This window comes from Agelaius phoeniceus, chromosome 13, assembly GCF_051311805.1.
Source record: "Agelaius phoeniceus isolate bAgePho1 chromosome 13, bAgePho1.hap1, whole genome shotgun sequence".
Classification (NCBI taxonomy): domain Eukaryota; kingdom Metazoa; phylum Chordata; class Aves; order Passeriformes; family Icteridae; genus Agelaius; species Agelaius phoeniceus.
The window spans coordinates 16,402,905-16,430,261 of NC_135277.1; the positions used below are offsets into that span (position 1 = coordinate 16,402,905).

General features: G+C 41.9%; 1 protein-coding gene across 7 annotated transcripts in view; it reads right to left on the reverse strand.

Annotated features, from left to right (window-relative positions):
- Positions 1-670: 670 nt before the first annotated feature.
- PEAK1 (pseudopodium enriched atypical kinase 1) overlaps positions 671-27,357 on the reverse strand; it is a 111,541-nt gene continuing 84,854 nt past the window's right edge. For all 7 annotated transcript variants that reach the window (XM_054642121.2, XM_077185641.1, XM_077185642.1 and 4 more), the window contains 3 exons: positions 25,971-26,167; positions 18,048-18,796; positions 671-8,014 (listed from right to left, as the gene is read on the reverse strand). In XM_054642121.2, the coding sequence (XP_054498096.2) occupies positions 6,860-8,014; positions 18,048-18,796; positions 25,971-26,167 (2,101 nt within the window). In that variant the 3' untranslated portion in view covers positions 671-6,859. The remainder of the gene's footprint in view (positions 8,015-18,047; positions 18,797-25,970; positions 26,168-27,357) is intronic.

A 27,357-nucleotide genomic window follows, 5' to 3' on the forward strand; every position in this document is an offset into this window, starting at 1 on the left:
TCTCAGTGCCACTGAAGTGTGTCTGCACACTGCAGAAGATGCACATTATCCCATCTGTTTCCCACAGACCCTCCATCAGGTCAGATGCTTCAAGGTAACAGATCAGACACAATGAATTCCACCGCAGACGACTGCCTTGGAGGCATCCTCCTGCTTTGTCCCTGCATGGAAAAATTTGACTTAAGAGTAATTTTATTCCTTCACAGCAGGTCATTTAAACCCTGTCCACTCTAGGGAAATCTCTAACTTTGGCTCAGCTCCTCACGTGCCAAGGTTTGTCCCCAGTGTGGCCGTTGTCATTAACGTGCCAAGTCACTTCTCTCCAAGCAGGCCTTACAAGACACTGGCTCAATCAACAGCAGCCACTGGTGGCCAGTTCATTTTTGGGCTGTTGCTGCCACTTGCCAGATGGAGCTGAAATGGTGCCAGCCATGGTGAGGCTCCTGGGGCAATGCCAGAGGTGGGAGCTGGGGCAGTGTCTGAGCACTGGCAGCTCCTGCAGCCGGGATTGTGGCCTCGCCCAGGTGGGCACCTGCCACACCTGCACTGCTGCTGCCAACCCAGCTGCTCGTGGATAAAACCCTCAGCTGCACTGGCCACATGCATTTGCCTCAGAAATACATGGTTTTGTTTCATTACCTGGGAAGGGGGAAAATGAAGCAACAGCAAGTTTGATTTGGAGTGTAATAAAACTAGTTTATTTACACAGTAACATGAATGCCACGGAGTACACAGCAAAGTACCACAGCAAACCAGAGTGTAACTGCCCCTGATCACAAAGGAAGGCTTGAAGTTTATATACTTATTTATATAAAAATGTGTAAATATCAATATGAAGCACCAGATAAAGCAATGCAACCAGGAATTCCGAATACAAATTACCCACAAGAATGGAACTGAAAAAAGAAATTAAAAGAAATTCCCTTATTCAAGGCATTTAAAGAAATCCCATTTATAAAAGTTAGCTGATTTTGGAATCCGCAATTTAAAAATAAATTTCCCCCTTTTACTAAAAACAAGAACATATTCTTAAATGCTCAGCATAATTAAGTTTTAAAAGAAAAAAACCCAAGGATTTCAACTGCAAAACTTTCTAATACCAACAATCCAAAGGACAAGGAAACAGAAATTTTGAGTAGTTTTTGAAGAGGTGTTATTTATGAAATTACTATATTAAAATTTACACACTCTTAAAATATATATTATATATACAATATATAATATATATATTTTTTCAAGCAAAAAGGGGCAAAGAATACTTTTGGGATAAAAAATTCATATACATACATATATATTAAAACATGCCCACATGCACTCATATATATATATATGTATGTATATATATATTTATGAACAAATATTTCTTCCATATTAAAAAAAAAGGTCCAACCTCTTTTAAATCCCTGAAATCTTCCCCTTAAATTTATGGAAAAAAAATCTGTATAGTCTGAAGTAAAAACCAAATTCTCAAATTCTGTAGAGTGGTAAAATGCTTATGTACAGGTAAGTTGAGTATTTCATTTCTCACTGGCAACTCTGCTTGATCTGAAAGCATTCTGTGGTTTCCAGGTAAATTCTGAGTGGAGCACCAATGCAAGGAGACTTACAGGAAATTATTTGAATTACATTCTACACCTATTCAAAATCACCATCCTTCTAACACTGCATCCAGGTGAGTAAGAAAATCCATCCAAATGTCTACCAGAAATTCTCTGCAACACAGCAGGGAAAAAGACTTGCTCCTTCTTTTGAAGTTGAGGGTGCCCTTACGAAATTCCTCCCCAGTGTTTTTTGAAAAGTATTTTTTGTGTATTCTTTGCTTGAAGTCTTTGTAATCCACATGACTGTTTACAGAATATTTCCACAGGTGTATTTTTATAGAGGTATTTAAAATTCTGTTCTGTACTTCTTTGATGTTATCTTACTGCATAACTAAATCACAATCACATCTTTGTGCTGGCTGGAGGGCTCTGATTGTGCTCCAGGTCTTACAGGAGTTTTAGCAGAACCAGCACCACCTCTGCAAAATCAGAGTAAAACTGATGGTCTAGTCATGCAGTAAAGTCCTGTTTGTACTGAGAAACAGTCAATTTAGAGAAAGGGGGAAAAGAAAGTGCATTACAAGGTCTGACTCAGTTTCAACTGTATCCCTCAGAAAACTTAAAATTGATTTAAATAAAAACAGGATCATTTATTTTATATTTACATAAGGATTTGTTATTACAAAAAAAAGAAATTAATTTAGATGGGAATCTCAGCACAAGAATTCAGAACCAGATACATTTTATTTCAGCAGCAAATACACATTAAAATTAAGGACCTACAGTATGAAGCTACTGAATACATTCTGCAGGTAGCTGAACCCTAACACACATATTTTATTTAAATAATATATTTTTCTCTATAACATGTAGGAATTCTCTTGTATTAACACATCAAGATGATCCATTCATACTTTGTGGGTAGGATGTGTGGAGCATAAAAGATTTAAGGTGGAACATTTTTGTAAATGCTACCTGCACTCTTCTCTGTGGGGCAGCAACATGGTATCCTGCCTGGAGTAACTGAATTCATCAGTCTGAACACTGAAGTGAGACCAGGCTTCTGTATTTGGACATTCCAGGGGCTCCAGAAGAAAATTCTGGATTCCCTCATTCCTACAAATTTATAGGCAAGCTTTTACCAGTAGAGTCTCTTCATATTCACCTGGTTATGCATATTGACTGGATCAGATCTGAGGCTTGACAGACAATTAGTAATTCCCATTTAAGAAATACAAAACGAACCCACTTTCCATGTCACCTCAGGAGCAGTTCTTGTAGCACTCCTGTTGGAACAGAGGTTTGCATTTCCCACCACAGCCCAGGGTGCTGTGCAGCAGGAGCAGCACGTTCCCCCCTCCCCACTGCTCCCAGACAGACCCCCCTGGCCAGCACAGCACTGAGTGTCTGCAGAGATTGTCAGAGCAAGAGGCTTCTCCTGTGCCTGCTCAGGCTGCAACAACTGCCTTGGCATCCACTGGTATTCTCCCTGTTCCAGATCCCAAATTTGAAAGCCCACAGTTTTGTTACTTCAGGTTTATGCTGTACTACAAGCAACTTAAAGGAACCCGTTCACACAAATCTTATGGAATAGATCAACCCAGTATCATGCAAAGTACAGCATTTAATTTTGTAAGTCTTTTGCATCTTTACATGGGCAGTATTATTTCTAGGGGTATTATGAAAAGAATAAGATTTCCACCCACTGACCAGCTACATTTCAGGTTTTTGACAAGGCACTAAATATTGTGAATCCAATCACTGTGCTCTCTCTGTAATATTAGAGAGGGTTTTAATGGCTCTAAAAGGATCAGAAACCACTCAATCATAATTCTTCAAACAAGCATTTGATTTTTCCAGAAATTAGTTTCCACTGGAAAAATCCTTAGAGTTCATGTTAAAAATATTTGAATGACAGCTTTTATTAATAGAAAAATATATATTTACAGTCAATACTGTTATCTTAGATTTGCAGCTCTTCCTATTTCTTGAGCTCAACTGAAAGTGCGACATTGCTAAAAAAAATTCAAGATCTGTGCACATATTCAAGTACGTTCTAACGTGCACAGCCAGGGGTTTTGTTCCTGCCATACACAGGATCCTGTTACAAACAGAGCGGGTTTTTTTCCTTTTGCTTAGCAATTATGCTGTAGCATTCTTAGGATTTGTTTACAATCAGGTTAATGCATACATTCTCGTGTATTTACGTGGCACAATCTGGTGCCAGGATGGAGAACCACCACAAACACAGTTGCAATCATCAGTTATGGGCAGATCTGCAAAGTCAGCCTCAAGCTCCTCAGGGAAGAACTCAGGCCAGATCAGGTTCGATTACATTGGCCATTCTTTCTTTTTTAAAGAAAAAAACCACACAACATTAAAAATTGCTAAAGTTTACCCAGTGCTGCACAAGAAAGAGGTTGGTAGTGAACATCTATCCATGCTTGGTTATACTGCAGAGCTAAAATGAGTATTGGTGCATCACAAAAGATACAAACTGAAGTTAGATAGCTAGAGATACAAAGGCCTTGGACCAGCTGCATTAATACCTACGCTTGTACAACATTCAAAATCCAACTCTGCATGTGCGTGTTGACATCACAGTGACAGTGGGAACACGTGTCCCTAAACATGGCAACACCCAGAGGATCCAGGGACTGACTGCCCCACTGCAATGCCAAGTGGTCCAAGAGTTACTCCTATGCCTATGTGAGCTAGCTGGGAAGTCAGGTGCACACACACACACACCACGGAACAGACACAAAACCAGACCACAGAGAACAAGAAGCCCCACTGGCAGCTCAGCACACTGGCACTAATAGCTAGAGTAGGTAGTACACAAGTGACTTGCCATGCTCGGTGGATGTGAACTATGGGAGCATTGCCCTCCTGTGTCCAGATGAAGCAGGGCTGCACTGAACAGGAGATTCTTTGTAAAGGTTCTTCTACAAGCTGCTCAGCAGTAGTGCAGAAACTTTCTTTCCTGATGTAGAGGAAGTACTTCAACTACATACATTGCACTTGGGCTTTTAATGCACTGTCCTGTTTTTCTGCATCAATGCCACCATCCTAACCTTCTTGCCAAAAAGAGAAAGAAAAACATACATATCACATTAAAATATATTATCCTCATCCTTGCCTGATCCTTCACTGATACAGGTGAATCAAACAAAAGAACAATCAGAAGTTTCAAAAAAATCTTCAGAAAGGTAACGAAGACAGTCTATACTAGGGCACAATCAATGTAGGCTTCCACAGGCCATTGAGCTGAGCTCTGAGAGGTGCCAGAGAAGAATCACAGACATGTCAGCCCTCGATGAGCGCCGTGCATCCAGAGCTACTCTTGCTGACTTTAAGCCTGCAGGACTGTTAGTTCAGTTTCCATGCATGTGGTCCAAGAATGCATATGTTGTATAAAGTGGCTATTTGTTTCAAGGCTGAAGTGAATTGATTCCTCACAGTTTTAACAATTACAATGGAACATCAATCCATAAAAAGAACACATGGATATCTGTGCATTTATGTGCCAGGAAAGTAAAGGAAGGGGCTGCAGATCTAGCATCAGGTAAAGGCTGGTGTGTAAAGTGAACACTGTAATGTACAGCTTTAAAAAATAATACAAGAATTGCACATAGATCCATAGGAGAGAAGCACAGGCTCATAACTACGGCTGTCTGCTTTCCATCACCTGGGTCAGAATATTCAGGATTGCTTTTCCCTCTGCATCCAGATCCATTCTTCAGAGCAACCTGGAAAACAACTCCTAGCCTACCAATACTGAGCAAAGATATTGTCTGTACAGAGGTTCCATGGGAAATGGCTCTTAGGGCACAGAAGGAAGTCAGCAGTGGCCTTGAAAAGTGAAAAAGCTCCTTCAAGTTGAGGTTTTCAAAATTCTGACTCTTCAATCCTCACTAATTCCTGCTCTAGTCCAAAACTTTGTCTGTGATGCTCTTTGAGCTCTTCTGACAACATTCCATTTCTAGGGTGTTGTCTATAGCAACATTAGAAAACACTGGTTACAACAGGCAAGAGATGGGCAGCCAAGCACTGCTGCAGGAAATGTGGATCATGATGCTGTTGGTCGTGGCTGCCAAACTTAGCAGCTCCCTCAATAATTAAACAACAGTGTTTTTGCACCCTTGTTCTTACCCTTCAGAGAACTGTGTCTGCAGTGAAAGTATCTCCATGTTGCCTGTTAGCTACACAGACAAGCTCTAAACATTTCTATCTCCTGCCAACAAACCTGCAGAGCCAATTTCAGTCTCACTTTGCAGTATGGCATAAGTGACAAGAGCAGACCAAACCAAAACAGAAGAGGTGGCTTTTATTTTTGTCCCTGATTCATAGCAGTGATTGTCAGAGAAGGTTATGCATGTCCCATCCATTTCAAGTCAGGCTTTAGTGCTTTTTGCAATGGAAAGGGAATTTCAAGGGTCTACCATGTGTTGTATTGTTCTTGTATAAATGTGGTTATGGCTACAGTACATCAACAGTTCAGACTGGTGAAAGTTGCCTAGGAAATAGGATAGATAAAGTGTGCATATGCTGCTTTTTAATGCACAAGTCTCAAGCTAAGGGTAATGGTGTGATTAAGGCAGTATTGATGAAATTGTGAATGGTTAGAAAGGATATGGGTAGGCAATGAGGCAGAGGGAAGAGGACTGAACACAGGTGCTTACTGCTCACTGACACTTGCCATGCTCAGTGGGAAAACCACATCTGGGGAGGAAAGTACAGGTGGTGTAAAGTGTAAGAGAAAGATCAGAACCTGTTTGGTTGAGACCAAAGGAGAGAGGAGCACAGCCTGCTTGTGGGGGACTGACTAAGCTGAGAGGAAATGTGTGGTATGTGGAGTGAAAGCAAATGAGTGTTTTGTGGCATGGTGGATAATTCATCTCACATTCACCACGAATCCATCTCTGCTTATGGTCACTGCTATTCACTAATCAATGCTATGTAGGAAATGACAGAAACTACCCAGAAGAGGAGGGCAATTTGTTTACTGTAGTGGTAGAAATAGTGGTATCAAAGCTTGCTCTCCTTTTCAGCCAGATATGAATCAAGTTACATACTGTCTGATCCAAATGCAGTCGTGTATGTGATCAATCCCTAGCAGGCCTGGCAAAAAAGTAAAGTTTCTGTCATACTTGGTACAGGATGCAATTTCTCCAATTAGAACCTATTTGCTCAGAGTTGCTGGCTTTGTTGTCTAGGCTGTTTTGTAACAATTGTACAAAGTGTGAGCCCTAGTGCAGGCTGGAGTGAGGGCTGGGGCAGAGGTGGGGATGCTTCACGAAAAGCAACAGGCTCTACAACTAGTGCTGCTTCATGAGTCTCACAATGCGATGAAGTGAGTCTGTAGTGGCAAAAGCCAGATATTGACAACAAAGCCAGTCTTCCAGAATAATTCCACAGTCCCTCTCCAAGGACTTCTCTGCAAACTTGATCATCAGCAGCGTCCTTTTTATATCGAGCCAGTTCTGAAGTATAGCATCTCTCCGTGAGGGGTTGGAAGATGTACTGAGAGCATGGAACAAGTCCTCACGTGGGCCCCAAAGCAGACACTGAAGGATTCCTTTGGCTTCTGATATCAAGATCCTCTCCGAAGGGTTGGGATTCAGCAGGCAGCTGGCAAGTTGTTGAAGCCCTTGAGAGTAGAGGGAACGGCAAGGAATCTTGGGGAGATCGGCACAAGTGTACTCCTTCTCTTTCAGCTCTGGATTCTCATCAAAGGGGTTGGGTAAGTGCAGCATTTCATAGATGAGGATGCCAGTCTGGAACTCATCACACTTCTTGTACTGCGTTGCAGTGATGATTTCTGGAGCCAGGCGGGACTGATCCCGCAGGACCTCAGGATCCACCATGTGACTCTTCTGCTTGGCCTGGGAGAAGTTGCTCACAATTAATCTGGCCGGGCAGGCAGTGTTGGGATTGGGCTCTGTGGCCTCGGGGCTCAGGGGGCTGCCTCCCGGCCTGGAGTGAACCAGCAGCAGGTTCTCCAGGCGCAGGTCACAGTGGGTGATGTGGTAGGGCTTCAGGTGCTCGAGGCCCAGGCACAGCTGCAGGAGCAGCAGGCACACCTGTCTCTCGTACAGGTCGGGGCTCTTGCTGTGCCGGGCCGCGGAGTCGCGCACGAAGTCGGCCACGGTGAGCTGCGGCACCTCGCGGGTGATCACCACCACGCGGCTGCGGGGCTTGCTCAGGGTGCCCTGCCTGCTGGGGCTGTCCCTGCACGAGGCCTCTGGGCTGCAGGCAGTGTCTTTGTTCTTCTGCTCAGGCTCTTTCTCCTCTTCCTCCCGCTCTTCTTCCACGTCCGCTGCGTCGTCATCCTCCCAGGGAAGGAGGCGCATGGGCACCTCGGCCAGGAAATGGCCACAGTCCTGCTGGATGTTGAAGTTGATAGCCAGGCTCTGCCGGATGGACAGGCTGTGGTAATACTGCTGGGACTCCTTAGCCTTGCTCTTACAGATCTGGGGGAAAACAAACACAACGGACATCATTCTTCAATTCCTAAATTCTGTATTTTTTTTAATATGTACTTTGCTGATGGGATTTCCAGTCTAGGTCTAAACACAATCAATGAACATTTTTTTTAATGAACTGATCTTGGCAGACTGTCTTAAGGCACCCAAACAGTTCTCACTGGCTGGTAAGCAACTGCAGAGCAATACATGCAGGCATCTGCACAGATGATCCAATGGAAAATACAATTCTGGTTTTTAATCAGAACAGCAGCTGGTACATGGTAAATGCACAGCAAAGCTTTTTTTACAGTTATTTGTTTACCTGTATCATTTTATTCCAATTTTATTCTCTCAGCTTTGTGTGAAGCTTGAACAAGATAAAAATAATCAATAGCAATAGGGGATACAAAGAAATATGCATAAAGTATTTGACCAAACACTTGCACATGGCTGAGTGAGCATGGCATAACAAGTCAGCTGGGTGACTGATGTTTGCTCCTTGCCCATGGTAAGTGGAACTGAAATCCATGAGCTGCAGCAGTGCAGTGTGTTTGCACTGAGGGGGCCATGTGTGCATGCACAGGCTGCTGCCAGGCAGACTTGGCTCAGGTGATGAATGGACAATCAGTAGAACATGGTACCTTACTTGCTTTCAATCAATTATCAAGATCCAAAATATGGTTTGGTTTTTTGCTATATATACTGTATTTATGTCCAGAAGTATCTTATTGATATATACATTATCAACATAGTAATTATCCTTATGAATTGTTTGCACTCCCATAACAACTGGCAGCTCCAACCTCTGAAAAAAGTCACTGGACAAGCCCTTTTAGGGCCTCTGCTTCTAAGGCATTAAGTGATTAAAATTACAAAGACTCAGCTGTCTTGACCTTTGCATATTAACCTTTGTTCTACTAAATTCAGAGAGATCATTCACAGCATGTAAGGTTAGGTGTATGTTTTGATCTTTTACATGGTTAGAGTCTAAATATTCACTTGCTGTAATGCACCAACAGGTTTTAAGTGCAAAGCTCAGAGAAGAAAAAAGGAGGAAGTCATTTCTCTCCAGATGAAGCTACAGCTTCCCTTAGCTCATCTCTGGAACCAAGGAAAGCCAGATAACTGAGGTCAGCACTTGTTATACACAGTCACCACCACCAAGAAACCCGGATCTCATCCCAGCCCCAAATGTAAGCATTAGGTGACTTTTCTTCCTGTTTCTCATTTTTCCCCTTCTCAGAACTTCTGCAGCTAAGTTATAAACCTATCTTTCAGTAACACACACATAAATTTTTCATATTTTACATGCTTATGTGGCTAAGAAATATAAATGTGAGATTTAATCTTTTATGGTAGTTGATCAGAAAACTGCATTGTCAGATAACTACAGGAACCCAGACAAAATTTGAACCAACATTCTGATTGTCCTCTTATCTTTGAGACTCTGCATATTTCCATACTTCACAAGCACTCACATTTCCCTACTCATTATGTACACGAAAACTGCCTGTTTGTAGCTGCCACAAACCCACAAAACTGATTTGAAAAACCCATTTTCTAGTCAATTTTATTTTATTTATGAGAGGAAATGCTGATCCTTACCCTGTTTATACAGTGGCTTTTGCTCACTTAAATTTTCAAATGTATTTTACCCTGTTAGAGGTGAAATGAGTTCTCAGTGGTATGTGTGCCCCCTGGTCCCTCCTCTCAAGGGTTATAGAGGCAAAAATATAGCAATAACCTTTGAATTATATAGAAAAAGAAAATGCTAGCTGATTGTCTTTGAGATTCAAGTCCCCAGATTGATTAAATACTTAATACTGCACAGAAGACAGAACTAGAAAAGCTGTACAGACAGACTGATATATATGTGTTGAATTTATACACATGGTGTGTATCAAATCTGACTGGGAGAAGAGCTATTAAGGAAAACAAAATTGTTCCATCTTCTATGCCCTTCAAGTCCATGGCCTTTTTCTTGCACAGCCAGCTAAGGGAATACTCAATTCCAACTGCAGAAAAGGTTCAGCATGTTGTAATTCAGCCTTTAGTTTTCAAAAATACTTAAGTGACCTAATAAGAAAAAAACAACAAAAAACCTCATTCTGAAAGAGTTTAAAGTCAAGTTTACTTGCTGATAAAAAATGTTGAGAACCACACTTGGCCTTAGCTACTGCACTCTATTTCTTAATCCACAGAGGATTTCTAGTGCCACCAGTCAGCTAAAATTGATATTCTGCTAGGAAAATATAATCCACAAAGTATGTGCTCTGAAAACAATATACACATCTCAGTTTGGTGAATATAAGGCTTTTTTAAAAGTTTATGGAAAAGATTTTTCCTTGCCAACAAGAAAAGAAAAGCAAAGGAATCAAGACTTTTCCCTAGTTTCTAATTTTAGGCAGCCTCTTTTTCCTACTTCAGAGAATATTCTCAAATTTACTACTATTTCAGGTAAAGCTGGAGATAGGATCTGCACCTCTCAAAATCAGCTTTGGTTCCCTCATTTTAGTAAGCATGGCCAACCCCAGACCTGTGAGAGTACAGAAGCACACTTTCATCCATGCTTTATGGAGGTGGTGGTGCTTTCTCCTCTTTTAGAAATGGCTGGCCAAGCACATCTGCATCCAAAGGCACCCAGCTGTTGGTGCAGAGGATGTTTTCCCTGAGCCAGTGGCCTGCAAGGCCAGTCTCCTCTGTCTGGTCATCCCTGAGATGACCTCTCCAGCCTACTGAACCCACCCCAAAGCAGTTCTCCTTCTCTATCTTCTTAATTTTTCTTTCCACTATTCAATCCTAAATCAACTTCACTTCAAATTAAAGTGACAGCCCTTCTCCTTGCTGATTGGCTAAAAATTGATTCCTGATTCCCATCCTTGAATATGATACCTTTACAACTGGGGAAAATGCAACTTTTCCCATCTTTGTTTATTTTTGAAAACACCCAGCCCTTACTTCTCCTATCTTTGTTCCTAATCCTCTGATTTGTGTTGCTCTTTCTGGATTCTCCCCATGTATTAGATCTTTCTGAAGAGTGGTACCTATAATAAATTCAGTATTGCAGCTCCAGCATTCAGCAAAACAAAGCTTTGTGTCCAATGATCCTCTTTGCAGGATCCTTTTGTCAACTGTCCAAGAACACTTTGCAGGAAGAATAAGTTACATTACTAACTCCATGTGTGCTTCAAAACATTCAGAGCACTGTCCACTCTAAAGCAGGAAGCCACAGCAGGGCTAAACTTTCCCCAAAATCAGTTCTTAAATTTCATGAGGTCTTGCTTCAGACTCCTCTCCATATCAATAAAACAGAATTTAAGTTACCAACAAATCAGACATTAAATACTAAATAGAATAATGATTAAAACTGATACTAAAATGACTGCATTCATTAAAAGAGAATTTCCCTCCTTATTGTGCTGTTAAGGAATCTAACCAATATAGGGAAAAAATCTCTAATCCCACAAATGGCCAACAGTGATGGCTTTTGGACACTTCCAGCCCTCTTGTTTAGTACAGAGAAGTAGATGGGTACATGAACCTGCATTCAGTATCTACAAAGACAGGAGAGCTGGGATCTGATTTGAGATGTATTTTCTGCTTCTTGCTTTTTGTTTACAAACACCATGAAGTGAGAAGTGGAAGAGGCAGCTGGGTTATTTCAGGCTGATGAAACTGCTGACTACACAAACACAAAAATCTGTACACTGGGCACTCTGCAATTGTCAGGAGGAAGGGAAAGCTGGGGAGGGAAAGCAGCACCCAAACTCAGTGTGATAACAAATCAGACACCTGTCTGAATTCATAAAGCAGTTTCTAGAAGACAGACCTGCAGTAATCTGATGTTCCTGTAAGTGTCTGGCTTCTCTTCAGGTAAGTCTTGGGGTTTTACATTGCAAGATTCTTTTACATTGCAGGTTCTACTCAGAAGTCTACTTTATATTATGATTTTGCAATAGAGCAGTAAATACTGGTGTTTAATACCATAAATGGGTAATTATTCTCACCCAAGCCTTTTGTACTGGAATAACTCCACTATCACCTAAAACTACCATCTGAATGACAAAGATTTTCAACTTTCAAAATGGTTTGAGTTGGACTCAGTATTTACATTTGAAAAAAATTAGGGAAAAAATTGTGAAATTTATTGGCCCCCCTAGCAAGTATTTTCAACTGCTGGTGATGAATTGCTAAAGGAGTGCACACAGAGCTGCTTTTCTGCTTGTGATGGTTAATTCTGTGTCAAAGCTGGGAAAAAAATATATAGCCTATTTTCCTTTGCATTTTTAAAGGTTTTTTCTGTTCCAGTCATCTACTCAAAAAGATGGCAATCCTGTTGCCTTTTACATATAGAACATGCTGAATACCTGTTTTTTGGCACAGGAAGAAAAGGTGAAAATACTATGACTAAAACACTAACACAGAAAGTAGGATCAATGAGTCATTTACTATTTGCTTTAATGAAATACATCCAGCTGAGCTATGAAGATATGGTATGTGATAACAGCTGAAAGGAAGGTGTTGATAAGGGCTTGGCCAGCCTTATTTCATGAGCTGATAAAGAACTGGTTGCTCAAAAGATGAAGCAATGTTGGTGAAAACCCCTTCCATATGATGCAAGAAAGCAATGAGAAAAAAGGAGAGTACAAGTAGGAAGGAATGCAAAGTATCCAACTTCCTTTTCACTGGAATGCACTGTCATCATGTATCTTTTCCTTAATGCATCCACATGAACTAAACATCTGTCACCTTTACAGGGACAAGGACAGGTTTCTTTATACCCTGCCATTTCAGTTTTCCTCTGTGCTCCCAGCCCAAGATGCAGGATTTGAACATTTCAGAGCTTCTACAAAATGTTCTGTGTTAGCTTTTCTTCTTCCTTTATGAGTGCTGTGGCTCACAGTGCCATCAGCTGACTCTCCCTTCCCCAGCAGGGAATCTCATTCCCACTCTGTCCCGTGCATTTCACACAGCAGCAGTGAACTCACAGCACCACCAGGATTGTGGGAAATGAATTTACAAGCACTGAAAATGAGAAACACAGAAGATCACAAAGACTGCACCATCTGTGCCACTTTGTTGGATTGCACAGAGGGACAACTGCAAATGAAATTCTGTGTAGAATGAAAGCTTGCTAATCCCAAATTGATAGCTTGTTCTTGGCACAACCTTGTTTTCCAAGGAGGCCAGTTTGATCTCTGATTGACCTCATTTTCTTCATCTGCCCTTGGAATAGAGCTTTGACTTTTTAATGATGTGCCAAAACACAGAATTCTGTTTTGCTGTGACTGAACTGGGAATGGGCTGGAAGTTGAATGCACATTGCTTTGTTTTGATCTGAAGCACAAAGTTCTGGGACAGCCTTTAACCTTCTGACAGGAAGCTCCACTAGGAAACTGCATTACCAAATAAAACCACCTTAGCATACTGGGACAAACTAAACATGACTAGGAAGTAATTGTCAGCTGCAGTATGAAACTACCAAGTTCAGCCCAGTGCTGCTTACTTCTGCATTCCTTGTTCTATACCTGGGACACAAACATTGCCAGGAATCCAAGGGTTTTACTGCTAGGAGAGCTTCTGCTGCCCTGCAGCAATCAAAGCAATAAATTTGAACTGCTCCTTGTGAGCTGTCTGCACCTCTGCAGTTGCTGTTACCCACCTGACCAGCACTGCCACACGTGCCTGTGGCCAGAGCCAGCTGGGTTTTATGGCTGTTGTTCTGTCTGCACTCTGAATCATGGCTTCTGTGAGTCAGCCTGTGACACTGGACAGGTCTGCTTTGAGAGTTTCATTCTGAAAGTGGAACCAGTTTATGGCACTGACACAGTAGTCATAGTGTCTGTTACTCCTTCTGAGTAATCTAATTTATTTATTTATCTTTTAATAAAAGATGTCTCTACCACATCAGTGCCTTATTCGATTTGTGTCAGGACACTGAGAACAGAACTCATCCAACCTGCTGTGCCCAAAGAGCTGGTGCTCTGTGCTGCTTTTACTTTGGTGTAACCTTTTCACCACATATTTGGAATTACTGATAAGACTGTGGTTTCAGGGGAATGTTCATCCATATTGCCCCAGATGTACCAACAACTTAGAAGGTGGTACTGCACTTAGGTGAAAGAAAAACACCTCAGGGGCTGGAATTTTATGGAAACCTTTCGTGAAAGGGAACTTATACTTTTCCATTTGAAAACCTACTTTTCTGATCACGACTTATGTACTGGTTTTATTTCTAATGTTTCAGTCAAAATAATTTCCACATGGCTTCCTGCAGCTATTTTTGCACTGGCTGTTTACTAGCAGATTAGGTGAGAGTTGAAGCAAAAAGCATAATAAAGTGCTGTGAAACAACACACCCCTATGAATGTTTCCTCTCATATCCACCCCAACAGAACAAGTTGTGCTCGTTCTCCACCAAATTTATCAGAGCATCTTTTACTGGTGAAACCACCAGAATGGAAAAGTGCACTGGTATATTCACCTCTACAAATCATTAATTGTTCTAAATTTAATTCAGCAGTAGTTAAATGGTCAAAGCTGAATTTTTAGCAATGCTTTTGTAATTATATTTTTGGAAATAGAATATTAAAATGCAAATTTAGGTATCAAGAGTATAGCACTATTTGGGGGTGAATCTCTGATTTTCTACAAAGAGAATAATAATTTAAAAAATCTCATTATGACATTGTTTCTCAGGTCTAATATTAAAATCATAAAACTTAAGAACTGTGTGAATTGTTAGCCAGTGTTGCTTGGGTAGTTCTGTAAAACTGAAAAGAGCTACATTAATTTACACCATCCAGAGATGTGGCTCCATATACACTTTCAAAGTGTATTTCTAAGACTTGATCCAATATAACAGGAAGACTGTTTTGGATTCAATTGGCACACCAGCAATTTTCATCTCACTGCTTTTTCCACCCTGTTTTGGGGACAAGGGATTTAAAGTGGCAGGAAGACACAGGTTATTTGTTGAAGGCAGATTATTGTAATTTGGCTCACACAAAATACACCCATGGCAGTAAAAACGAGCATATTTGTTAAAGCTAAATTCCCAAATCTCTGTATAATGAAACAGCAATCTGTGGTTATGAGCTTTTGGACAAATCTGAACCTGGACTGATGGCTTATAAGTCAAAGATCAGCTTGGGGCCAACACCTTCCTCTACCACAGTAAATATCAGGGGGGTATTTTCAAGAGGAACTTTTCCTCTCATCCTAACAGCACAACAGCTCCTGGTGACCTCTGCCTCAAGGATGTTTTGTGGATACTTCACTCACATCTATTACCAGGCAATAGGCCTTGTTAGTCAGAGAACTATTTTTAAGAAATCTGAATTATGAAAAAAAAATTTAGCACCTATTTGACCATGCTACCCTGCTTTCTTTTTTCTCTCTGGCTTTCTACAAGGGAAATGTATTTTGGAGGACAGGAGATAACAGACCAATGGCACAGGTCTTGCCTGTCAGGGAATATTGTACAGGCACATCTGTGATGTGCAAAGAGATATCACACTAGTGATAACTCAAACCTGCCAATAAAGAAAAATACCACTTTGGGCCCTAGAAGCAATCATTTTACATCATTGTATTAAAGTAAACCCTCCAAGGCAGCCATGAGCAATGCCAATGCTGATTGTGAAGCACAACTGACTGCAGGTAGGCTCATGGGCTGGCTCTCCTTGCCTGCTCTGTACCACTGCACATGGCAGCTCCAACACATCTGCATTTCATTTCACGTCTTTTCCAATAAGAAGTCCTTAATAATTAACACAATAGAAATGGTTAGACCCAGATATCTGCATTAAAAAGATACCTCTTCAGGTCTCAGAAAAACATATTAGCTGCACCAATCTTACCTTTCAGTTTTTTATATCTTGTAAACAACCATGTAGGAGTGGTAACAACATTTGATTCCTGTAAAGCACCACCCTTGTGAGAATGTGAAATCAAAGGAATAACAGCTCAGGCCTCACACATCTGGGTCAGGCAATAAATGTTTTATCTTAGTTTCAACAAGGAGGAGTCAGAAGTTCACTGATTTACTCAAGGTCACACAGGAAGCCTGACAGTGCTATGAGTCTCAGCTGTCCTTCTCACTATCTTCCTACCAGATAAGCATTGAGACATGCAGAGTTACAGCACTCAGAAAGAACTACCTATATAAAAGCCCATGAAATAACAATATCTGGTGAGATAGCCGCCAGCTAGGCACTCATACGTTAGCAGTAAATCTAGTAAATCTTATTTCTTTAATGTGTTAGCTGAAGAATTTATAAGGCAAACACTGATGGCTAGGCAGAGCTTCTGAAAGGCTGGTAATGAGCACTGGTGAAAATCTAAGACCTTCTATGGGAACAGAAAGGTCTATTGCCCTAGAATTTACACTTAAAATTACATGGCTCTGAAAATGGAGAACTTTTCTTCAATTTTTTAGGAAACCTTTCCTAACTAGGAGTGATGATTTAATTTCCTCTGCATGCAGGTGAATCAAAGGATTTTGTTATTGTGAGTTTCCAAAAAATCGCTGGCACACATTAAAAGAACACAGCTTTTCTTTCAAAATGTCATTAAGGAGTGACCATAGTAAAGACTAAGATGTGTTGATTTTTTTCAGTAATTTTGGAGCTGCAACAAAAACATGCAATTAAACAGCAGGTACCAATGGCACAGATGGGTGTGGACAGAAAAAGAGCCTGTATCTTGGGAACCTTCCTTCTTACCCTCTGCCAGCAGCAGCCCTATCACTATGGGATGTGGTGCAGAGAGTGGCTGCTGTCACAGTTTGCCACTGGTGCCTGGGGTTAGCATTGCTCCAGCCCCTCTATCCTGACATGGGTCAGCATTGCTCCAGCCCCTCTGCCCTGACAGTGCGTTACCACTGCTCCAGCCCCTCTACCCTGACAGTGGGTTAGCATTGCTCCAGCCCCTCCTGCCCTGACATGGGTTAGCATTGCTCCAGCCCCTCCTGCCCTGACATGGGTTAGCATTGCTCCAGCCCCTCTACCCTGACATGGGTCAGCATTGCTCCAGCCCCTCTACCCTGACATGGGTCAGCATTGCTCCAGCCCCTCTACCCTGACATGGGTCAGCATTGCTCCAGCCCCTCTACCCTGACAGTGGGTTAGCATTGCTCCAGCCCCTCTATCCTGACAGTGGGTTAGCATTGCTCCAGCCCCTCTACCCTGACAGTGGGTTAGCATTGCTCCAGTGTAGGAGCATCGGGGGTAGCACGGTCAGGACAGACGGAGACGAGAGAGATCTCTGCAGCCTGGTCATGGAACTTGTGGTTTATTGCAAAGGGCCTGGGTGCAGGGCCCTGCTGGGAGCTGCCAGCCATAGCTCAGAGCAGGCCTGAGAGAAGAGAGGGGTAGAGAGGATGAGAGGGTAAGAGCGCCAGAGAGGCAAGAGAGCAAAAGCATAAGAGAGTAAAAGGGGTAAGAGAGTAGAAGGGGTAAGAGGCAAGAGGGCGAAGTTCCCAATTACAATACAATAAATCATCTTCTGTGTTGAATATTCTGATTCTCACTAACCAATCTAGTACAATATACACATCCTATAGCATTTCCATACAGCCTATAAGAATCACTGCATTGCCATACTGTGTTACATTTTAAACCCTAAAAACTCCTCTTTGGATCCCTTCTGCCAAGCTGGCAGGGTCTGCTCTGACCCTTGGACCTGCCTGCAAGCAGAGGGTGTTGTTCCATCAAAAGGGGATTACCTTCAGTCAGCCACACCATTGTTTTCCCGTTGTTCAGTAACTGAGGTATCTCAAAGCTTGCTTTCATTTCAATCTCACTTATAGTTTCCATATTCTCAAAATCTTTTGCCAGGCCATCATATTTATAAGGCTTTCCTGTTTCATCTTCCCTAACACTCCAGCCCCTCTACCCTGACAGGGGGTTAGCATTTCTGCAGCCCCTCCTACCCTGACAATGGGTTAGCATTTCTGCATTTCCTACCTTGACAATGGGTAAGCATTTCTGCAGCCCCTCCTACCCTGACAATGGGTGAGCATTTGTGCATTTCCTACCTTGACGGCGTAGTTGTTGAGGGGGTCCTTGGCGTAGGAGGCAGGGTAGTACACGGCATCGCCCGCCTCGCAGCAGGGCTTGTCGCTGGTGAGCCGGAAATCCGACCAGCTGTCCACGCCAAAGCGCAGCTGGTCCTTCTGCCCCGCCATGAACAGATCCTCGCACTTCAGCGCCAGCTTCTTCAGCGAGTCTGCGTGCAGGCTGCGGATCTTGCCCACCACCTCCTCCCTGTTCTCGATGCCCCGGTAGAGCGCCTGTCTCTGCGGCTTCTGCACGCCCTGGCCCTGCCTGGCCTGCGGGAGGCGCCGCCCGCTCAGGGACTCCATGCTGGTGGAGCAGCGCTCCTTGATGCTGCCGGTGGCCAGGCTGGAAACGCTGCTCGTGGCCGAGGTGGCTGCCCTCAGCTTCTCTGAGGGCCTGTCCAAGGAATCTCCTGACTCATTGTCCAGGACCTTGAGCTCCAGGCTGACCGAGGAGCAGGCGCTGCTCGCTTCCCAGTTGGTGTCAATGTCATAGGTGGGGTTGGCCATGATGCACAGGTTGTTCTCCAGAGCCTGCTTCTGGAGGTCTCGGGGAGTTGGCTCTGTGTTCGCTCTCAAAATTGTTTTCTTTGGCAGTGGAGGTGGTGTTGGCTGCAAGTTGTTCACTGTCTCCTGGTCTGCCAGCCCTCCAAAGGCGATGGCATCATCCAAAGCTCCCTTGGGTTGTCTGGGCTGTTTTGGAGGGATCATAGCTGCTCTGGACTGCCCTGTGGAATAAGATAATAGTGAGAGAAGATTAAAGTACTTCATATGTGCTGTTCCTGTGCTCCTGATTGCACTCTGAAAAGAAGTTTAGGGCAAAAAACTCCCAAAAACCTGACTAGGACCTGCCCACCCCCCAACATTTAAAAAACCCCTAAATACATATATGAAAAGATGAACTAATTAGAAAGTAAATGACCAAATCAGCATCATATATTTCTAATTACATCCAGCCAGTCTTGATTTGACCTTGTCATTTATATTGAAATCAGCTTCAGTGCTAGCAGAGTTGCCATTTTACATCCAGCAGACCAAGGACAAGAACTGCAAGCAAAACCAAGCCCCTCCATTTGACACTTTGGCCAAGTCCAGTTTCAGCAATTACACCCAGTGTCCTATAATTTCTTCTGCAGTCAACTGACTGTAATATTATTTCTTATTTTCTATTCAAATGTGTTAAAACCAAGGGTGGATAACAGTCCATGAAACAACTGGGAAATGCTATTACATGAAAATCCTATTTCAGAATGGAATCCAGAAACTGCCAGACACAAATAACAGCTTAGATACTCTGGAGGTCACATCAGGCAGTCAGGATTGCCCCAGCAGATTCACACAGTGAAATCAAGGAAGTCAAGCCAACTTTCACTCAAGTTGACAAGTGTATTGCCATCAAGAGCAGGATCATAATTTGACAGAAGTAGTTTCTACCCTGCAATTAAAATTGTGCCCTCCCCCTGACTGTAACTTCTCTAATGCATTTCCCTTCCTAACTTGCCACAGGTACCTTTGCTGGCAATGTTACATTCAGAGATAACCAGACCTGGCTTTACTCAAGAGATCCTAAATGGCAAATTACAAACACACAGGCTGGGATTTTCTAGTTTCAGACATTTGTGTGAATCCAGGGAAGATAAACTTCCTTCATGTGTTGTGGATGGCTTTAATCAAGGACATTTATGTTTCATAAGTGCCAGAGTCCTTGGAAATGCAGAATAAATAAATGACAATAATATAATGGCGAATAAAAACTAATAAACACAAAAATACAAAAGACCAGCTCACTGCTCTGGGACAATTAAACTGTTGTTACTCATATCAAGATGAGATCCTTCCAATCAACTGCTATTTTCAGAGAAATTATTTTATAAGCTTTCTACTTCTCCTGGGAGGTTCACTGACTGTCATTGTGAGGTAGGAAGCCAACTCTGACAGTTGAAAACAGCAGACCTGAAATGGATGTTCTGAATAACTGCAGCTGAGCATCTTCTCTAGTAAGGGAACAGACACTATAACTATTTGACTATTTACAATGTGCTGAATCATAAAATCATTTTGGCTGAAAAGTCCTTTAAGATCAGAGTCCAGCTGTTAACCTAACACTGCCAAGCCCACAAAATCCTTGTAAAGAGAGGACTAAACTGGAAGACTGGGGGGATCTAAGATTCAGATCTGAATTACATCACTTCAACCCATAATTAATAATTAATGAATTTGCAGTTTGCAAAAAGAAATTGGCTTCCTCTGTGTGCTAAGAGAGGTTGTTACAGTTTTTATGAACACTACAGAACCCGAAATCCACATGGCCAGGATGTACCAAAGCCTGCAGTGCTGGGATAGAATGCTGAAATACATCTCCTAATTTCAGAAAATCAGAGAGGATCATATTTCTATATGTATCCACAAACAAAACAGCCTCAGACCCTGCTTTCTTAACAATTGTTCTCTTGTCAGTCACTCCAAGGAGACAGCATCCCAAATGAAAGTTCTATCCCCATCTTTTGTTTAAGCTCCAGAAAGCCTCAGAAGAGCCTTACAGATTTAATGATAAGTCTGGCTATTCCAATGTTTAAAAAAACAAGTTTTGAGCAGGAAATTCGATCAGTTTTGTACATACCTGATATTCAGGGAAGACTGCAAATCATTGTAAAGGTTGCTGAAACAAATGTAACTCTTGGAGGGCTGGGGGGACCCTACTGCTCCTTTGATTTGCAGTGAGTGTTTGCTGTGCACAGCATCGAATGCAGCTGCCAGCTGGGCACTACAGGAGCTCTGTCCTGAAGTTCCTTTTGCAGAGGTGAAGTGTGGTATGGGTCCAAGTCAGAAGTAGAATTGATGTCTGTGTGCCAGACACACATCCAGATGCCTTTTGCTTAATCCTGAGACAAGTTCATTTCTACTTGATACCCAATTCTCTTACTCATGCAAACATGTGTCCCCTTCCACAGCTGCTCAGTCTTACAAAATCTGTGACCTATGTACTTCTCCCCAGCAACACTCTGTGCTAAAGATCATTTGCCTGTTTTCTCCTCCTCAGCCTGCTCCCCACTCTGCTGGGACAGCCTGGCTGCTGGGTTTTACAGACACTGCTCAGGAAGCACTTTGCTAAGGGGCCTTGCTTTGGGACTTGCTAACCCAAGGATGCACAGCTGCTAGAGGGAAACAGGGCCAGATGCACATCCTGAGCAGCAGCAGCAGCTCTCTCCAGGAAAGGTAAGATTTATAAGAGTGTTACTGCTCCATTCTCTTGTTTTCTGACTGCTTTAATGACTCTGTCCTCCAAAAGTCACTCACACAGAGGTGAGAGTTGGGATTGCAACCAGGGCTGCTTTTGCACAGCTACTGGCACTGTGACATCCAAACAGAATTGGAGAAGGTTTTCATAACCAGAAGTTGTTTTTTCAGATGTCTGGAGGGGGTGGCAGGTTCCAGAGAACTGAATGTACAAGTCATTCTGTAGTTACTGTTTCAAGTAGTCTCAGCTGAGAAAAAATGAGTTTGTATAACATGCTATGTTACAGTGTGGTTTCTTCCCACAAGAACAAGTTTTCCATATTGAAATCTAACCATCTGTATTATCCAGTTGAAAAGTTTCCTGTCTGCACTGTTTCTATGCTGAGTTCCAGCACTGTACATTTCTTTCATAGCTCTTGGGCCAGTCTCCAGCTCAGCTTTCCCCAAGCATGGCAGGAAACTACAGGGCCAATTTTTATAAAATCATTGCCCAGCAAGAAAAAGATTCTCTTAAATGTTGTCCCTGTCAAAGGCACAAGAATGTCCTTTTGCATAGAAATACCAGCAGAGCATTAATTTCTTTTTCTTGCCTATCCTTTCCTTCTCCCCTTGCATGTTTAAACTCATCATTGCCTTACCTACTGCACAGACTCTCCAACACTGCAAGTTCAGCCTGAGCCACACTCTTGGGAGGCAAAATGAAAAGAAGAATAGGGACAATATTAGGCTACCACTTTGAGAGATCTTTGAAGTGGATTCCAGACTGCTCAATGAAAGAAAAAAAATTTAACTCTTTACAGACAGCAGATTTCTAGAGAGCTTTAAATAATTCTACAGTTCAATAAGATCTTCCATTATAGAATCTCACTACACTATTTAAATATTAATGCTTAAGTCTCCAGACACCATGCAGAGTTCTGAAACTCTGAAAGACAACTGAGAAAGGCATTTAAGTTTAATTTTTCTGGGTAACTAATTTATCATCAGACTTTGCATTGCAGCCTATTTATGCTAGCTGCTGAAACTATCAAATCTGACATCACTCCTTAATAAACACTTATCCTGGCTGATAAAAATAACCAAACCATGAAACAAACCCACAAATGCATCAAGTACCTTCCAACCACAGCAAAAGCTACCAGCATGCTTCACAGCCCCAGCTCCAATAAATGCTGTGCATGTACTGAAATGCATGCTATGAAACTGCCCTGGACAGATTTGCACTAAATCCTCCACTGTTTACACATGTAGTGTTCATTGAATAGTGAAAATCTTACCAGAATGATTAGAGATGGTAGAGAAAGGGAAGGTAACATTTGTTAAGTACCATGGTGGTGCATGTGCAGTGTCTCAGCAGTAACCTGAGACTGGCACAGGTCTCCTGGGAGATGCAGTAAGAGAAGTCTCACTTTGTTTGCTTGGTGACTTGTCAGGTCTTGCTGCCCACCCTCCATTGCACCACCTTAGACATTACCTGTGCTAATTATGTACTACACAAAATGCACCAGACTGATGCTATAATCACTGTCTGTCACTGAACTGTTTTCATCAACAATGATCTCATTACTTTATTTACAGCCTGGCTAAAGCACTGTTTTCTGCCCTGGTCCAACTGACTGACTGAGGCAATGCCCCATGGCAGACACTGTGATTGGGATTTTTTTCCAGTGTCAGCAGTCACAAAGCCTAGAAACTCAGCCTCCTTTTTTCCCCATTTCTTTAGGTGTAAAGAAAAAACCAGCTGATAATGAAATAAGCTATTTTTTTTCAGTGGCAGAAATAACCTATTCTTTTTTTCAATGGCAGAAAAACTATCCTGAGTATACTGAGAATACCTTAATCTACTTACAGCCATGCAAATTCAATCAAGTCAATTTCCCCAACAAATTCAGACAAAGACAGAACAATTTAAAGATTTGTAAAGGAAAGGCTTTGTCTTCCTTATCATCAGTTACAGGGCTTACCTGAATTAACTTCTGTAACAATAAAAGAACCCCTTACAAAAGAAACATCCTCCCTTACACATCTGAACATTTGTTTCTTCATCTTGATTCAAGTGGCAGCCTCTGGATTTTGTTAAATTGTTGATACCACAGGTCCCCCTATTGCAGTTCTGCTCACCACATGAGCAGCCCCACCATGATCAAGCTAGACTCTTACTTTGATAAGCTGAATGGATTCAGATTCTGAATTAGTCCCTATGAAGTGCTTGCCACAATACCAGGCACTTGCAAAGCTTTTCTTTAGAGCCTGTGCAATTTTTAAAACATTCTTCTTAAACTGTGGGCACCAGAGCCTGACTGTGACCATGGCAGTCAAGAACCTCTCTCCCCCTACTCAAGTTTCCTCTGATTTCCACAAGCCAGGAACACACCTTATCCTATCATCATAAAAGCCCCAACTCTTTTATGTTGTACCTGACTCCTGGAGGACAATCCTCTGCTTTGTAAGGTTTGTCTCTTGGGAGGCCAAACCAAATATGTTTGAGGGCAGTACCTGACATAAACTATTACCTGACTGCAGGTGAAAATTCACCAAGGCTTGCAATTATTTCTGTTCATGACACTCCATGAGTGTTAAGGCATCATGACATGTCAGAATTGAAGATTAGCCTTTTATCAAAGTAGAGACATATTATCTGCTTTTTAATAAAAACCACAGAATATGTATCAGATCAGTTTAAAAGGTGAACCTTGTGCATTATACTGCAAACTGAGATGTGCACATGATGCATTTTACAAACTCCAAACTGTAGCAGGCAGCTCTAACTGCAGCTGAGGCAAGAGTCAAATGTGATGTAACTTCTCATTTTATCCTTTCTTCCAGTTTCACATACCAGTATTTGTTAATTCTATAAAAGATAAGGTTTTGCTGCCCAGGTGATGCAAGATGTGAAAACAAGTAGGGATTATTCTCTGTCCCTACCTAGAAATCTCTCTGTTGCCATCTGAACTAGAAAGTGAGGCTGCCTGAATAAAGCAGGAAGCCTTTGAAGGGCAGCCAGGGAGCTCAGTGCCATTTAGGGAAGCATTTCTCCTAGCAGCAGGCAGCTCTCCCAGCCAGAGCCAGGCAAGCCCCAGAGATAACTTAACCCTTTCACACCAAAGGGAACTTTGGAGACAGCACAGCTCCAAGTGAACCCACAGTGAGGAGAAGGTTTTGAATAAATTGCTAAGGGGCTGAATTTTTTATGGTTTTAAAAAGAAACATTCAAACTTAGGAACAGCACTAATACAGGCCAGGACTGATGGAAGGGATCTCTTGGGACAGGCAGGCAGGGTCAGCTGGAGCAGGCTGTCCAGATCCTCTCCAGTTGGGCTGGAACTTGTGAATATCTCCACAGACAGAGATTCCAAAACTCCTCTGAGCAAGCTGTTCCAGTGTTGATGGTATTTTGCTGCACAGGATAAACATGGTACAGGCAGTTCTGATGCAGCCAGGCCTCAACTGCCAGGATTCTGTCTGCAACGTCCCTGTCTTCTAAATACAGCAAATATAGATACAGATACATACCTCACTAAATTGAAAATAATTCATTAGATCTATGAGTAATTCACCATAAAGATACAGATTTTAGTTCTCCTCCTCAGAGGAGGAATTTCTTGGTAGATGTAAGCATCACACTTGGACAGGATATTTTTCCTCCTTATGCTTTATAAACAATACCTAATTAATGTTTTAATAGCAGAATGCACTAATAAGCTTACCACTAATTCACATTTAAGCAAAAAAATGCAACACTTTCACTGAATGTCTAAGGAATGTGTGCACCTGAGGGTTTAAAGTTCAGTCCTTGATCCCTGAAACCTGTGTGGACATGCCAAACTCTCTGTACTCATGAGCCATCTCAACACAATCACTTTACTCTTGGCCAAATGCTTAATGAGTTGCTGTGTACAGGATTGGGATGTTCAAAAAACTTGTATTGGGATATCCTGGAATGTAAATAAATTAGATATTTTGTTCTAGAAAACCTGGCTCTAGGTATCCCTGAATTCACAGTACTGCAAATCAAAATGCTTTAGAAAATCAGGCTGATGATATTGATACTGTGCACTGGGAGATGCTGCTTTATCTTGCTCCCTTATCTTCCAGAGAAGCCCTGCATCCATGGATCTCTTAAGGAGTCAGGAATTCAGTAATCTTTGAGTAGCACCTTTAGGACAGTTGTATCTCATTGGGAAGGACCAAAACTGAACTCTCTGACCAGGAAAGAACAGTTTGAGCCAACAAGAAATGGGTACAAATATTCTAGCAGTTATTGATGCTCTAAAATAAAAAGCCCTATCTTTTGATGAAGTTTAGAAAAATACTGAATTTTATTTATTCCTTCTAAAGAAACTAGGTAATTTGCTCTGTATTTTAAACCTCTTTGACAAAAATTCCTCCAAAGAGATAAAACAATGTTGATTTTAAAAATCATCTGAGATATTCATCACTAAGGGCAATTAAAAGACTGTTTTAAATTACAGGAAAACAAACCTTTGAGTTTGTTGAATCTTCACTTTCTTGGCTATGAATGAGACTATATATCTTTATTTTCTGTAAATCAATATTAAGCAGTTAAAAGCCACCCTTATGAAGATGTATGGAGCTGTTTAGAAGAAAAGACTCTACACACACTGAAAAGGTCTCCAAAATCAGATCCAGTTCCTGTCCACTCACCTAAGTTGCTGTAGGTAGCACTGCAGGTACTCAGATCAGGAGAATTTGGAGCTTCTTCCTTCTCCTCCTGGCCCGGGGCCCCGCGGGAGGCTGAGGCCGGGATGACGGAGGCGCTGCCCCCATTGTCCTGCTTCACAAACACCGCCCTGGGGACACGCGGGGACAGCTCCTCCAGGGCCGGCTCCTCGGGCACCTGACTGAAACAGACACAACAAGGTCACCTGCACAGCCAGCCTGGGCACACCTGGGGACGGGGTCAGCTGGGAAAGAAGGAAGTGCTTGCACCCTCCTTTTCTAAGAACAATCATCTACAGTTTTTATTTCCCTTAGTGAGAAGGAACAACTCGTGATTGAAATAGTAACATGGTAGTTACTATTATCATGATTATAATAATATATAGCATATAAGAGTTCATGCCTTTGATATAAAAGCTACAATAAAATGTTTTACAGCTTGACTACATCAACATCCACGCTCATAAATATGCAGGCATGATTCTGGGTAAAGTGAGTGGGACTCAGGACAGCAGCAGAGTTTAGGGTGCTTTTTGCCAGTGCAAGCAATTGTGCCTCAAACAAATATAATAGGGTATAGGAAGTAGGATTAAGTCCCAATAAATGCATAAAACTTCAATGATACATTTTCATATCCTGGTAGGATTTTGGGAACTGACACTCTGGGAAGCAGACCTCATTTAGGCCAATAATCTCTCTCCCATATAAAATTCTCCACCATTAAAATCTATCTGCATTAGGCCAACTGCAGAAGGCACTGAAGACATTCCTCTGTGCCTGCTCTTAGCTATGAAGTTTTAATCCCACTGTGATGACTTACAGCACAGAACTCTGAAAATTGTGCATTTACTTGGTTTCCATGGATATATTTATTGCAGTATAATTTAAAAATGATGCATTATATGCATGAAAAAAAGCCGAGACTTAATAAAACCCCACAATCATACTGAAAATATAACAGCAATTATCAATAATATGGCACAAAAACATGTCAGAGCAAAAAAATTTCCATGCCTTTATGTTCTCTCACTTGCAGGAACAAATACTCATTACAGGCCAAATCTCAAGAGCATATGTGCTGTTTGCTAGCTCTCACTACTACAGCCTGATCAAATACAACAGAAAGAATTTGAACTACTTGTGACTTCCATTAGGGACAGGAGTAACACACTTCCATCAAAAAACAATCAGCACATCATGTATCTGTAGAGATACTTATTTTTTGTGATAAGGATTTCGAACTTTCACAAAGAGTTAACATAATAAATTATAGGTATTTGTCTATGGCAAAGCCAACCCCCTGAAAATCCTGGGACACAATCTCGTAGCAATTCCCAGTAAAAGGTTCCAACATGCCAATGCTCTGCATGAC